Source organism: Pongo pygmaeus, chromosome 4 (assembly GCF_028885625.2).
Source record: "Pongo pygmaeus isolate AG05252 chromosome 4, NHGRI_mPonPyg2-v2.0_pri, whole genome shotgun sequence".
In the NCBI taxonomy this organism is placed as follows: Eukaryota; Metazoa; Chordata; class Mammalia; order Primates; family Hominidae; genus Pongo; species Pongo pygmaeus.
Genome location: NC_072377.2, coordinates 14739572 through 14752846, shown reverse-complemented (window position 1 = coordinate 14752846; position 13275 = coordinate 14739572). Strand labels below are relative to the sequence as shown.

Genomic DNA, 13275 nt, shown 5'->3' with positions numbered 1-13275 from the left:
AAGCTGTTCCTTAAGTGGGAAACCTCTGCTAAGAAAGTTAATTTTTCTTCAGCTAAAAAGCATGTATCCAATGCCTGCTCTGGATCAGCTGCATATGAGGTTGCAAGCTGGAATCAGAAGATGGGTCCGTGTTGCGGTCAGAACGTGGGTCAACACCAACTGTCATCACAGAATTGCCCTGGGTGACTTTAAGGCACCCAGACCAGGGCCGGGCCACACACAGACACTGGGGGAATCACCTTCTCCCCTGTGCTTCCCTCCAGACCCCCCAAATTCTGGATGAAAGTTTACGGATTCTTAAGCTACCATTAAGGCAAAACAGAAGTGACAGGAAACTTAATATTTAAGATGGGGTCAGATTTTACAATAAAATGATCTTCTTCCATGACTGATGATATAGGCAGAAGCACTTCATCCCAAAATGACTTAAGAAGGGGATACTCCAAATATACCCCCTTGATACATCAACACTTTTTGACTATACTAAATTATTAGAAATTCTGGGCCAGGTGCGGTGGCTCATGCCTGTAATCCCAGCACTTTGGGAGGCCAAGGTAGGCAGATCACCTGAGGTCAGGAGTTCGAGACCAGCCTGGCCAACATGGTGAAACCTCATCTCCACTGAAAATATAAAAATTACCCAGGCGTGGTGGTGGACGCCTGTAATCACAGCTACTTGGGAGGCTGAGGCATGAGAATCGCTTGAACCTGGGAGATGGAGGTTGCAGTGAGCTGAGACCGTGCCATTGCACTCCAGCCTGGGCAACAAGAGCAAAACTCTGTCTCAAAAAAAAAAAAAAAAAAAAAGAAAAAGAAAAAAGGAAAGATATTCTGTCACATTTCCTACTTAATTTTAACTTGATTAATCGGAAAAATAAAAACTTTGTCTTGAAAATATAAATACACCAATATAAAAAAAATCCATCATATTTACCTAAGTACAGAACCAAGATTCCCCAATAATTTTTAAATAATCGTCGTCATTATTACTTGTACTTTGCTGTCTTAGAGATGAGGTAAAGACAGTAGGGGAAGGCACACTTGCTGAGGGTCAAAATCATTGAGTGACATGCTTTTACCAGGCTGTGGGGTTTTCTTTTTATAACAAACTTAACCAGAAGGCCATACTGTTTGTCATTAGAAAGTGGTTTTCAAGATGGCAGAAATGTCAAGCTCAGCCTCTCTGTGGAGACAGGTGTGAGCACGGGGGTTTGGGGGGAGGCTGGGCACCAGGTGTGCACTGACCTGCTTGGCACTCCTCTCAAAGACCACGTACTGTTGACACTGGTCCAGCCGTCTCTTCCTCATTGTCCAATAATGCAATACCCTGTTCTCCCGTTGGAAGAGCTCATTCAAGATATCTGAGAGAAAAAAAAAATGATGTATGTTGGTCCTTGCAATCAATTAAAACACCCGCAAAATTCCACTCCTTTTTATTTAGACTTTTATGCAAATGCCATGGCAAGACAGCATGATAAAGAATCGCACTGCTTTCCTGTCTCAGTGAGCCTGTCAACCAGACCTCTTCTCACTCTCACCTCCATTGATCATCTTACGATAAAGAAACCACTGGAAAATTTAAGGTCAGTCTGGAATACCTCCGGCTGGATGGATTCGTGGGATATGTGTATTTTGTAATATGAATTCGACATAATGCACAATTTTATAATATGCAATTCGACAATAGCTGAAAAAAAATCAGCATTTTTTTCAAGACTATTAAAACCTTGTGTAGATGGAGCTTTATATAGATTAAAGGTTGTATCAAAATGGTGGAGTAATAATCAACAAGGGTGGATTAAAAAAAAAAAAAAGAAAAACCAGGCCGGGCGCAGTGGCTCATGCCTGTAATCCCAGTACTTTGGGAGGCTGAGGCGGGTGGGTGGATCACCTGAGGTCAGGAGTCTGAGACCAGCCTGGCCAACATGGCGAAACTCTGTCTTTACTAAAAATATAAAAATTAGCAGGGCATGGTGGTGGGTGCCTGCAGTCCCAGCTACTTGGGAGGCTGAGGCAGGAGACTTGCTTGAACCTGGGAGGCAGAGGTTGCAGTGAGCCAAGATCACGTCATTGCACTCCAGCCTAGGCGACAGGGCAAGACTCCATCTCAAAAAAAAAAAAAAAAAAGAAACAAAACCATAACCCCTTAGGAGAGGAAAGGACATGAAGTGGGGAAGCAGAGAAACATGAAGCTATAAAGCAAAAAAAAAAAAAAAAAAAAAAAACAAAAAACACATTACACAAACATTTAAAATGTCATAACCAAACAAGAACCACCAAAAACTGGTGCACAGACAAAAAATTTTTAAACACTGGGAACATATGACACAGAATAGTCAACAGAAAAATGATGAACAATTCTTTAGAAGAATGAGCAAAGCCTATAAATGTGAAGTTCACAATTTAAAAAATACAGTCACTAAATATACAGGAACACATTTAACCTCAAACAATGAGACCATCTTTCACCTCTTTCCTGGCAGACGGATAAGATCCAGTGTTGGAAAGAGTAAGGGAACAGGTAATCACGATCCTCTACTATGGAGGGAGAAAAACTGAATACGATGATCCCAGGGAATGACACTGAAAAGGTGCATGCATACCTTTGAACTGGGAACTTATCTTTCAGATGAACAGTGCTCACACAAGTATTCAAAACTGTACAAAGATGTTTGAACACTGAAGTGCTGGTTAGAATAGTGGAAAATGGGCAGCAATGTATGACTCATCAATTGAGGGACAGGTCAAATTAACTTCAGAAATGCTATACTGGGTATTAAAAAGAACAGCAGATCTTTAAATTCTGACATAGAAAGATGACTAAGATATATTATTAAGTGAAAGATGCAAGTTGCAAGGTAATATAGTCCCATTTTTGTAACAAATTAAAAAGTGGGATGGGTGAGTGAAATATACACGTTTATATTTCTCTACATATTTACATTTATATGCACAGACAGGTTGCACGAAAGTCTTGACAGTGGTTACCAGTAGCTAAGGAATTAGGTTAACTTACATACATTTGTACACTTTATGAGTTTTTGACACTAAGTCTGTTTTGCTCTAGAAGTTTATGAAACAAACAAAAAACTTAAGAAAAAAATTCCCAAGACTGAAACTGCAAATCAAATAAAGGGTTCCTGGTAACTTTATTATATTAGAAAACCATTAATATAGGAAGTTTTCCACAAATACTTACTGAGTTCCTAGCAGGGTGTACTTTGTGATAAGTAAGAACAGAAGAGCAGCATTTACATCCAGCCTAACAACAGACTCTCTCAATACTACCTCCAAAATGAACCCCAAATTTATTGACTTTTCTCCATCTCTACCATTATCAACCTAAATACCACCATATTCTTATGGTGACAATATGGTGTCATCACTTTTGATGACAATTAAAAATGCCTTTAGACACTGCCAACTATCCCCCAGGGACCAGTGGTCATGCTGTTATTTTTACTCCACTGAAGAGGTAAACTAGTTTAGTGAAATAAATTAAAACTTTGAAATCTGAAGTCTGCTAAAAAATTAAGCTATCACTTACATGAAAATATTGCACATGAAAATGAATACGAGCTAACACATTTTTCCTAATCTCTCATTTCCACAGTCTCTGCCTGAGCCAGTACTAATCTTGGGCAAGTGAGCAGCCAACAGTGCTAAGTGCCCTCTTGGATATAGGGCTTCCTCAGGCTCCTGGGGTGGGTGGGGGGGGGGAGGGTCCTCTGACCATGTGGTCTGAGACTCCTCCTTGCCTGTGCCTTGGGGTTACACTGTCTTTTCTGCCACCATTACTCTTACAGGAACTTAGTGGACTGATTCGAGCATAAATAAACCTTTCACCCCCATGTAGGCTCTGAGGGAAACAGAACACTTCTATTAATTCTTCACAGCATCCAACATTAGGATATACAACAGCAAAGGCATAATGAAGATCTAATGAGGGAATAAACGAAACACAGTCTCCCTCTCACACATAAACGGGTGTCAAACCAGCGCAACCTAGAAAGGACCACAATATCTTCAATCAGAAAAGACAGGACACAACCAACAAATAAAAGCAATATTGAGAGATGGGTGAACTTATTTCTACAGGAAATGAGCCAAGTAAACCAATTATCAATGCAAATAACTTGCTGGACCAGAAGACTTATTCACGCAGAAAAATGGTTGCTTTTGTGAGTTGCACATTTTTCCAGAAGAAAAAGCCCATCAATACATATGTTTTATTGATAGAACTTAGAGAATTACAGTGGTGTAACAAAATTTTGTGACAACTAATAGATGAATCAGATAAGCAGACAGTAGAATGTAATGTAGAAAGTTTTTGCCAATCATATTGTTTTGAAAAGTGTGAGATGAATCATTTGCTAACTGATTATCACAATTTTTTTCCTATAAAACTAAACTTAGGCCGTGTAGCCCTGGTCAAAGTTACTTGCTTTGTGCCTTAGTTTCTTTATCCATTTTCCTTCCACATCAATCCTATTACAATTTAGTATGTGTTTTCCCAGACCTTTTTCTAAACACTTACGTATATACACACACACACACACAAACATGGTTTTATAGGTTTTTATACTCAAATGATATAACCTATATATTATTATTTTTCAATTTGTTTTTATTAACTATGCCTTAGATATATGAAATTAATAATACTTTATACTGGTAAAATTGGGATGTATTTTCTCTATTTGAGCTTTTAAAAATACCTTGCCTATAGATAACTCTGGTTTTCCCTTTCCCCCTATTTTTCACTTACTTTAACAAAATAGCCAATGGCAGTAAATATCATCCTGAATTTGCATTTTCTCCCTGTTTATATTCTTCAACTTATTCAATAAATTATCAACCTATTCAATATAATATCAGCCTATAAATTTGTTTAATGTTTTTATTATTAAACTAAGATCATTAGTAAGGACTTCATTAACATGAAATGGACATTTAAAATGAAACTGAAGTTGAGAGTTCAGAACACATCATGCAGGCTCCTTTTGTCTCTTGCCAGGCATGCACTGGGCCGCCCCTGGAGATTCCCAGCTCTACTCACTTTTCACTTGCTGTTCAGGAGCTTTGATGTGAGTCACCATTCCTGGCATGTTCACACTGTTCCTGTGCAGGTATTTCAGGAAGACATCTGCATTCCTCCGAGCAAGGGTGCAAGCCTAAAAAACAATGGAGAGCAATGTGTTGCTAATTTGACTTCTACAAACGTGTATTTGGAGTATACACCACTGGACTCTAACATGTGTCTTTACCTAAAACATTTCTCTGGACACCTTCTGGTTTAGAATATGCATAGGAAGAAATCTAATTCAATTAAAAAAAAAACTCTCTCTCCTGAAGCCCTCGCTCTGATGACACCTGCTGCTACATTCTGCCCTACAGAGAGGCCCACAGGGCAGGAAACAGAGGGCAGCCCCTGGCTTACGGTCGTGGAGGAAGACAAGCCCTGTCTCTGTCCAGTCAGAGAGGTTTGTACACCTGGCCTGCCCCTGGATCACGGCCTAAGGAGTGCCCTTGAGCTGCAGAACTCAGCCGGGGTGGGCCTGGATTTCTATATAGGGTAGACAGTAAACACATTCAGTTTTTTTTTTTGGGCGGGGGGTGGGTCACACAGTCTGTTTCTCCGTCACAACTACTCAAACAAACAACAGATGAAAGCAGCCACAGGTGACAGGTAAACTGTATCGATGTGGCCCAACTTAGCCCTCAGTTCAGAGTTTGCCAACCCTGGTTGAAACTTTGTTTTGTGATGTTATTGTGGTAACTGACAATATGTGTTTATGTTTATGCAGCAGGATAAACCAAACCAGTTTCATTCATATATTTTAAAATAAGCGTTTTAGATAAAAGAATACAAATATAAAATCAAAGAAGGTAAGGAAAAAACTCTTTAATTATACGTGAATTGGAAACATCTTGTGCATTTCCTGTCTTGGGTCTGGAATTAATCTTTTCTTCAAGGAGCTCTATCTTTTCTTCTAGTGTTAAATGGTATTTACAGCCCACAGTCTAGTCATTCGGGATGATCAGGGCCTTTGGGTTGGTCACTGTTTCCAGACTTTTTCAGTAGATGGAGCGAGGCTATCTTTTTTTCAATTAAGAGAAAAACACATCATGAGTCTCTACTGATCTGTATGAAATTTCAAGTTGTCTGATATGGCCTGGCTCTGTGTTCCCACCCAAATGTCATCTTGAATTGTAATCCAAATTGTAATCTCCACATGTCAGGGGGAGAAACCTCATGGGAGGTGACTGAATCATGGGGGTGGTCCCCCATGCTATTCTTGTGCAGCGAGTGAGCTCTCACAAGATGTGATGGTTTTGTGAGGGGCTTTTCCCTGCTTCACCCTGTACTTCTCTCATTCTTCTCCTTCCCTCGCCATGTGAAGAAGGACGTGTTTGCTTCCCCTTCTGCAGTGAGTGTAAGTTTTCTGAGGCCTCCCCTGTCCTATGGAATTGTGAGTCAACTAAACCTCTTTCTTTTATAAATTACCCATTCTCAGGTATTTCTTCATAGCAGCATGAGAATGGACTAATACATTGTCAAACCAAACAACAAGGAAGATGCTGAAGACTACGAGGGTGATGGCTAAGGACAGCTAAGCAACCTGCCTTGAAAGGGCTCCTATGGATAGGATGAGCTGCATGTTATAAGATAAATGACAGTGACTGCTTTGAAACACACCAAATATATTTAAATCCATGAGGATACTAAAAAAAAGTCATATGTAGAAGTTGCTATGGCAACAATTCATTATCCTGAAAATGGCAAATAAAAAGGATCAAGCAAGCATTTACTCTGCCTTTTCTGGACAAGCTCCATTTTAGAATAACCAAATAGCTGAGAGGGAATAATTCTAGCTAATCGAGGCCAAAGGAAATAATAGAATTAGAGTATCACCATTTTGCAATTTCTAAAAAACAGTTATTACCACTGGGTACTAACCCCATTAGCTGAAAGGCTGATGGGAAGTACAGAGGGATGAACTGCACTCACCATACTTGAACCACTGATCAATCTTCTTACCAATCACAGAGACAAAAGAGAAAACTAGACATTATATGTCTCCTGAGTAACCCCATAGGAAGTACAAGCACCACTGGCAAGATTTTCCAAGCTCGCTTGCACACTCTCTCTTTCTCTCACACCCCCGCCTCTCTTTCTTCACCCCCCATCCCACCCCCCCAACTTTCAAACCAGCTCTGATCAAGGCTCACAACCTAACAAAAATCTAGAAATTGTGGATGGTGCTAAATGACCCCACAGGATGTAATTACCAATCTGGAATGGGGGAAATGCCTCAATCTGAGGAATCTATTTCTTCAATTAATAAATAGTAATGAAAGGAGGGAGTATTGTTTAGATTAAAAGTGATTCAAAAGAGATACCCAACCAAAACAATATGTGGACCCTGTTTGAATCTTAATTAAAACCATGCATAAAACGACATTTATAGGACAGGTGTGGGGGCTCACATCTGTAATCCCGATACTTTGGGAGGCCAAGGTGGGAGAATCACTTGAGCCCAGGAGTTTCAGACCAGCCTGGGCAACATAAGGAGACCCCATTACTATAAAAAAATACAAAAATTAGCCAGGTGTGGTGGCAAGTGCCTGCAGTCCTAGCTCCTAGGGGGGCGGAGGTGGGATGATCACTTAAGCCCAGGAGTCTAAAGCTGCAGTGAACTATGATCACACCAGTGCACTCCAGCCAGGGTGACAAGGCAAGACCCTGTCTCAAAAAAAAAAAAGACATTTTACAGAACAATCAAAAAAATTTTAACAATGCTGGATTTCAGATAATATTAAAGAATTACTATTAATTTTAAAGATATGATAATGGCATTTTATTTGTATTTCTGAAAGGGAGAATTTAATGTTTAAATTCACAAATAAAATGATATATCTAGAATTTTAAATAATCCACTGAAGGTGGATATATGCCCATATATTGATAATCAGTGAAGCTGGGTGAGGAGTAAAATAGGAGGAGAATCCATTCTCTCTACTTTTGTATATATCTTCAAATTTCCATAATAAAAAGGTACTTCAATATCCTATACACAAACACCATAAAATTCTATTTGAACAAAGGGATCCAAAAAGGCTTGTGATTACAGGTGCTCCTTGATTTACCCTGATAAACCCATTGTAAGTTAAAAAAATCGTAAGTCAAAAATGAGTTTATTGCACCTAATCTACTCAACATCACAGTTTAACTTAGCCTAGTTACCTTAAATGTGCTCGGTTTAAGCCTACAGTTACCTTGGCCTGCAGTTGGGCAAAATCATCTAAAAACCTATTTTATAATCGCATGTTGACTATCCCATGTAATTTATTGAATGCTGCACTGAAAGTGAAAATCAATGGTTGTATAGCATTTGACGTACAGGTTCTACTGAACAGCACAGCGCACTGGCACCAACAAGTCCAAAAATCACAAGTCAAACCACCGTAACTTGAGGACCGCCTGTATTTTTGTTTTGTAATTTTACCTAAATAGCTATCTTAATTACATGAACTAAGTGGTATTCATTTTTCTTCCATACTAAACGGATCCTGGACAAAGAGGGGAAAATACTAATGATTCCACCTTAAAATCCTAACAGTAGTCAGCATTTAGTAAACTTAAGCAGTAGGGACATGTTGGGGGCAGGGGCTTTAAAAAGGTGTTGACATAGTTATAATGAATGACCTTGGAAACTGTGATGGTTTTTTCACCCCGGGAGCTTGCTTAAAAAGAAAATCACTGTGGTGGGAGCACAAAGTAAGTTACCAGATATAATTTCCAAAGAGTTACAATTTATCCTGCCAGACTAAACAATAACTCTGTCTGTCAGATGATGGACTTCAGAAAAAAACACAAGAAGTGTTAAGTGTAACAGGAAAGTGGTCAGAGAGGTGGGAACGCTGAAGCAATGAGAAGGTAAGGAGGAAAAGTGACCACCACCCCTACTTTTAATGGGTCTGGGTAGTGAGAACAAGCAGAGCCTCAGAAATTCTGTAAGGGCCCAAGAATGCAACATAGAACATTCAGCACCAAACGTTGCTAAATGTTTCAACTACTTTGAAAAATTTAACTGTTCCAAAGCACGTCTGTGACTATGTATGACTAAATGTGACATATATAAAAATATGACAGAGCACTGTAGTCCCAGCTACTAGAGAGGCTGAAGTGGGAGGACCGCTTAAGCCCAGGAAGTTCAAGTCTTCAGAGAGTTTTGATTGCACTACTGCACTCCAGTCTGGGTGACAAAGTGAGACCCTTTTTCTGAATTTAAAAAAAAAAAAAGAAAAGAAAAAGCAGTCTTGAAAAATTCCTCATTTAAAGCTTCTCAGAGAGAAAACTCCCAGCCTGGTCTGCATGTGACACATTTCCCTTGTCGGAAGCGTTTCCTGAGTAGGTATCAGCGACTGCCACCACAAGCCGTGTGGCGCTCGCACCGTGTCTACTCCATGCTGTGCTTACACCCCTTCTAAGATAACAATCTTCATTCCCTATGAAGGGAATGAGAAGACTAAGTCTCCAAAGGAAGATTATTTTAAGCTATAGGTATTGTTTTTCACCAAATCAATCAATCAATCAATCAATCACTCTGTCTCCAGAATCACCTGGTATTGTGACTTCCAACTAATCCTTATTCATACAGATTTTTAGCTATTTCCCTGTGAAAACTAGAAAGACAGGGCAATCACACATGAAAAAGATTTTAAGGTTTTCTTTCTTCAGCTGACTTCTCACTGATGCAACACTGCCCCTGTTACATTCCACAGCAGGCAAGAGGTGTGGGCAGGCTCCCTTGGGAAGCGATGACTGTGCCATGCACACCTGGCAGGCAGGAAGCCTCTGATGGGTGCACTGTCCTGCAGCGCTGCCCCTACCTTCAGGAATGCCTCCTTCTGCTCCAGGTGCTTGCTGATCATGGGCGTCACGTGGTCCGTCTCGGAGTTTGGGCCCAGCTTATCCGCCCCGCCACACCAGTCTTCTTCTCTCTTGTACTCCTGTTCCAGGCTCTCGAGGACGCTGCAGACCTGTGAGCAGGAAAAGTTTGAGGCTCAGACTTGGCATCTGCCACTGCCGACTGGTATCCCTGGAAAGCCCTTTCAGTCGGGCTCTGGGGATGAAGGTGCTGTCAGGAGGATCAAGACCATAAGAAGGAGCCATGGGCTCTACCTGGCTGGAGAACAACAACAGGGTCAAAAGCAGGCAGACTTTCCAGAGAAAGAACAAAACCAAAGTAAACATCCTGTCTCTCTCTAATGTGCTTCAGGTCCTATGTTTAAATGACAAGAAGAGAGGTGTCTTCTCAGCTACTTTCTAGCTTACTATTCTTTGACATCTAGGTACGCAGGAATAATTTTAACTCCAGCATGCCTTTTCCCTGCTTGACTTGCAACTGATTGGTTCAATAACCACTGACATGTTAACAATGATTGAGTTGTCCAATAAATTAAGCTCAAAATAAAGTATCAGTGGAGAGTTCAAGGAAGGGAACCTCTCCCCTGACCTGCTCTGAGGTTTTGTAGAAAGCGACAGAGGCATTGACGAGCTTGAGGCGATCTTCCATCTTGAGCATGAGCTGCTGCCAGTGAGACGCCACCTTCTCAGCGCAGTCCCGGATCATGTCCATGTCGTAGTGGTTGGCCTGTAGCATGGCTTCTGCCTTCTGCTGCACCTGCAGCGCGCTCTGATGTGTTTTCTAGAGACAGAGAAGAAAAGGGAAGGCGTATTTGTTAGAGTGCCCCACTGACTAGAAAGGAACCAGGATGGCTACAGTTACTCTGTTCTTCATGATTTTGTGGAAATACCTTCAGTTAATACTCACTAGGACGCTTCTAAAAGCACAGCAGACAGTTTAGCAAAAAAGGTTTTATGCCCAGAAACAACTAGGTCTATGTTTAAATTAGCTAATGAAGGATAAAATTCATCAGGACCTCCCAGAATAGGTCTCGGTTGTAGGGTTCTCAGTCTGAGAAATAGCAGGAAAGACACTTAACAGCCAAAGAAGCGGTTGAAATGTTCCAAGTTTATTATTCCTGTTGATCCTTCTCATAATAGCTGCTGGAAGCAAATGAACAAGTAGAGAAAGGGTGGCCAGAGTGAATGCTTTTTATTTTCACTTGCAACTTAAACTCTGGACTCCAGTGAAAAGTTTTCAAGAACTATTGATTTTAAAAAGGAAAGAAAAAACGAATAAAAAGCTAAGAACGAAACAACTGTGTTCTCTGGAGGTCCATGCCATCTGATAAATCTATGCAAATGGCATGGCAAATGCAGTAGGATTTTGCTCAGCTGTCTTCACTAGAACAGCCAGAATGGGCTGAGAGGTCAGCTTCTCTCCAGTGAGGCCACAGAGCCAAGGGAGGGCGTGGTCAGAGAGAGCACAGGTCTCTAAGGACACAGATTTTTTTTTAAACAGTAGCAAAACCTCTCATTTTGCCTGAAAAAATACAAATGATCCCATAAAACACTATATACAATATATTCTAATCCTTTACCCAGACACAGTGATTTATTACTTGCAATTTAAGTACTAGAAATCCCTTGGCACAGTATACAGATGCCCAGAGTTTGCACCTCAGGAAGAGGTGTTAATGCGTGTCCAGTGGCACCAAACAGTTGACAATAAATTAATCCAAGGAATAAATTAGTGGCAACTTCTATAGCTTTCTTCTCTGGCTGACAACATGTATGTGAGCAGAGCAGGAGATAACATCTCTGTAATCAAATGTTCTTTTTCCTTTGACATTACCTCGCCACTACCAATCAGAACCATTACCCACGTGCCCTACCCATACCAAAAAAATAAAAATAATTAGTCCACATGCTGACGGTGAATTGGATCAGGCCTGGAATTGGCCTAAGTCATTTTGCGACAGTTCTGGCATGGCAGTGACCCTTGTCAAGGTGAACAAGGCTGCTTTTAAGCAGGAATCTGAGGAGGTTTGCTGTCGGCATTGTTTACTGACTGATAGTGAATTCATGATATACACCTGGTCTTGGTGAGCCCTCTGCTTGGCTGAGATTGGTAACATAGCAGAAATGTGCTTATGAGACCAGCAAGATTAGAAAACCTCAGCTGAGACTGCAATGTGGGCTCCTTGGTTCTGAGCTGTTCCAGATCAGAGAAAGTGCATCTTGCCAGGGCTCCTACAATAGGAGAACAACAGGAACCCCCTGGCCTCCGAGACCTTTGGGATCCTTGCAGCGAGGCTGCCTGGCTGGGATGCAAACCCTCACCTCGCCATGGCACCACACTGGTTCTCTCTCCTGCAATCAACTGCAGACTTAGAAGCACTGTCAATTTGGGTCCTCTGAGTCGTCTTTACCAATCCAGCCCCGTGTGGTTCCCATGGTCGATTCAGGATGTTTGTCCTGAGGAATGAAAGAGCCGACACACAGACAGGCCCAGCGTCCTTACCTCAATGGCATGCTGGAACTGCTCGTGCTCTCGCTGGAGCTGCTCTGCCTCTTGTAACGAGCTGGCTGTGATAAGTCCAGCATTTAACATGGACTCTCCGTTGCGGATCCAACCCAGCACCTGAAACATTATACAGGATAACTCCAAGCAGTGGACTTTCCAGAGAATCCTGTGGACCACCAGGAGTGAGATACGAGCGTGCAAGATAGTCCAGCTGTTCCAGGCAGGTACAAGCACTGATGCCTTCATCATCCTAAAATCCTGGCAACAGCCTGATGTTCTTCCATGGTACCTGACTGCAAGTGCTGCATCTTTTTAATTAGTTCTGTTATTTTTAGTAGCAAATGGGAAATGAAAAGGTGGAGGGTCCAGTGGATTGTTGATATTAGTCCACAAGTCAAAACAGATTAAGGGCCACATTTTAGAAAACCTACTGACACCAAGAATTCCCTGATAATCAAGAAAAGCATTTTTCATTCCCTTCCAGCATTTTTAGGACTGAAAAACTGGCAAATGTTTGAAAAGGGGGAACTAATTTATTTCACGAACTCATTTTCCTATCTAACTGCAGTGTTGAATGGCATAATAACCAAGGTATGAATAACATTGTGCTACAATGATCAGGTTCAAACCATGAGCTTCTCAACTGCACACACACACAGAGGAAGTAAATTCTGACACTGGAAACCACAGATTGTGGGAGGTCTTCTGGATAGTTAGGTGTGGCAGAGACCTCAAGTAACCTATATAATACCTATTGCCCTCTCGTTTACTTAGCACAGAAGTACTTTTATTGTCTAAGCCCTCTCCCAAAGTTGGGGCTTTACTTAGAAAAACT

The 13275-nt window shown here is 41.1% G+C and overlaps 1 protein-coding gene across 8 annotated transcripts in view; it reads right to left on the bottom strand.

The window, feature by feature from the left end:
* TRIO (trio Rho guanine nucleotide exchange factor) overlaps positions 1-13275 on the bottom strand; it is a 371165-nt gene that overhangs the window by 135891 nt on the left and 221999 nt on the right. For all 8 annotated transcript variants that reach the window (XM_063664670.1, XM_054489144.2, XM_054489145.2 and 5 more), the window contains exons 16-20: positions 12438-12557; positions 10524-10715; positions 9898-10047; positions 5060-5174; positions 1246-1361 (exon numbers count right to left, since the gene is read on the bottom strand). In XM_063664670.1, the coding sequence (XP_063520740.1) occupies positions 1246-1361; positions 5060-5174; positions 9898-10047; positions 10524-10715; positions 12438-12557 (693 nt within the window). The remainder of the gene's footprint in view (positions 1-1245; positions 1362-5059; positions 5175-9897; positions 10048-10523; positions 10716-12437; positions 12558-13275) is intronic.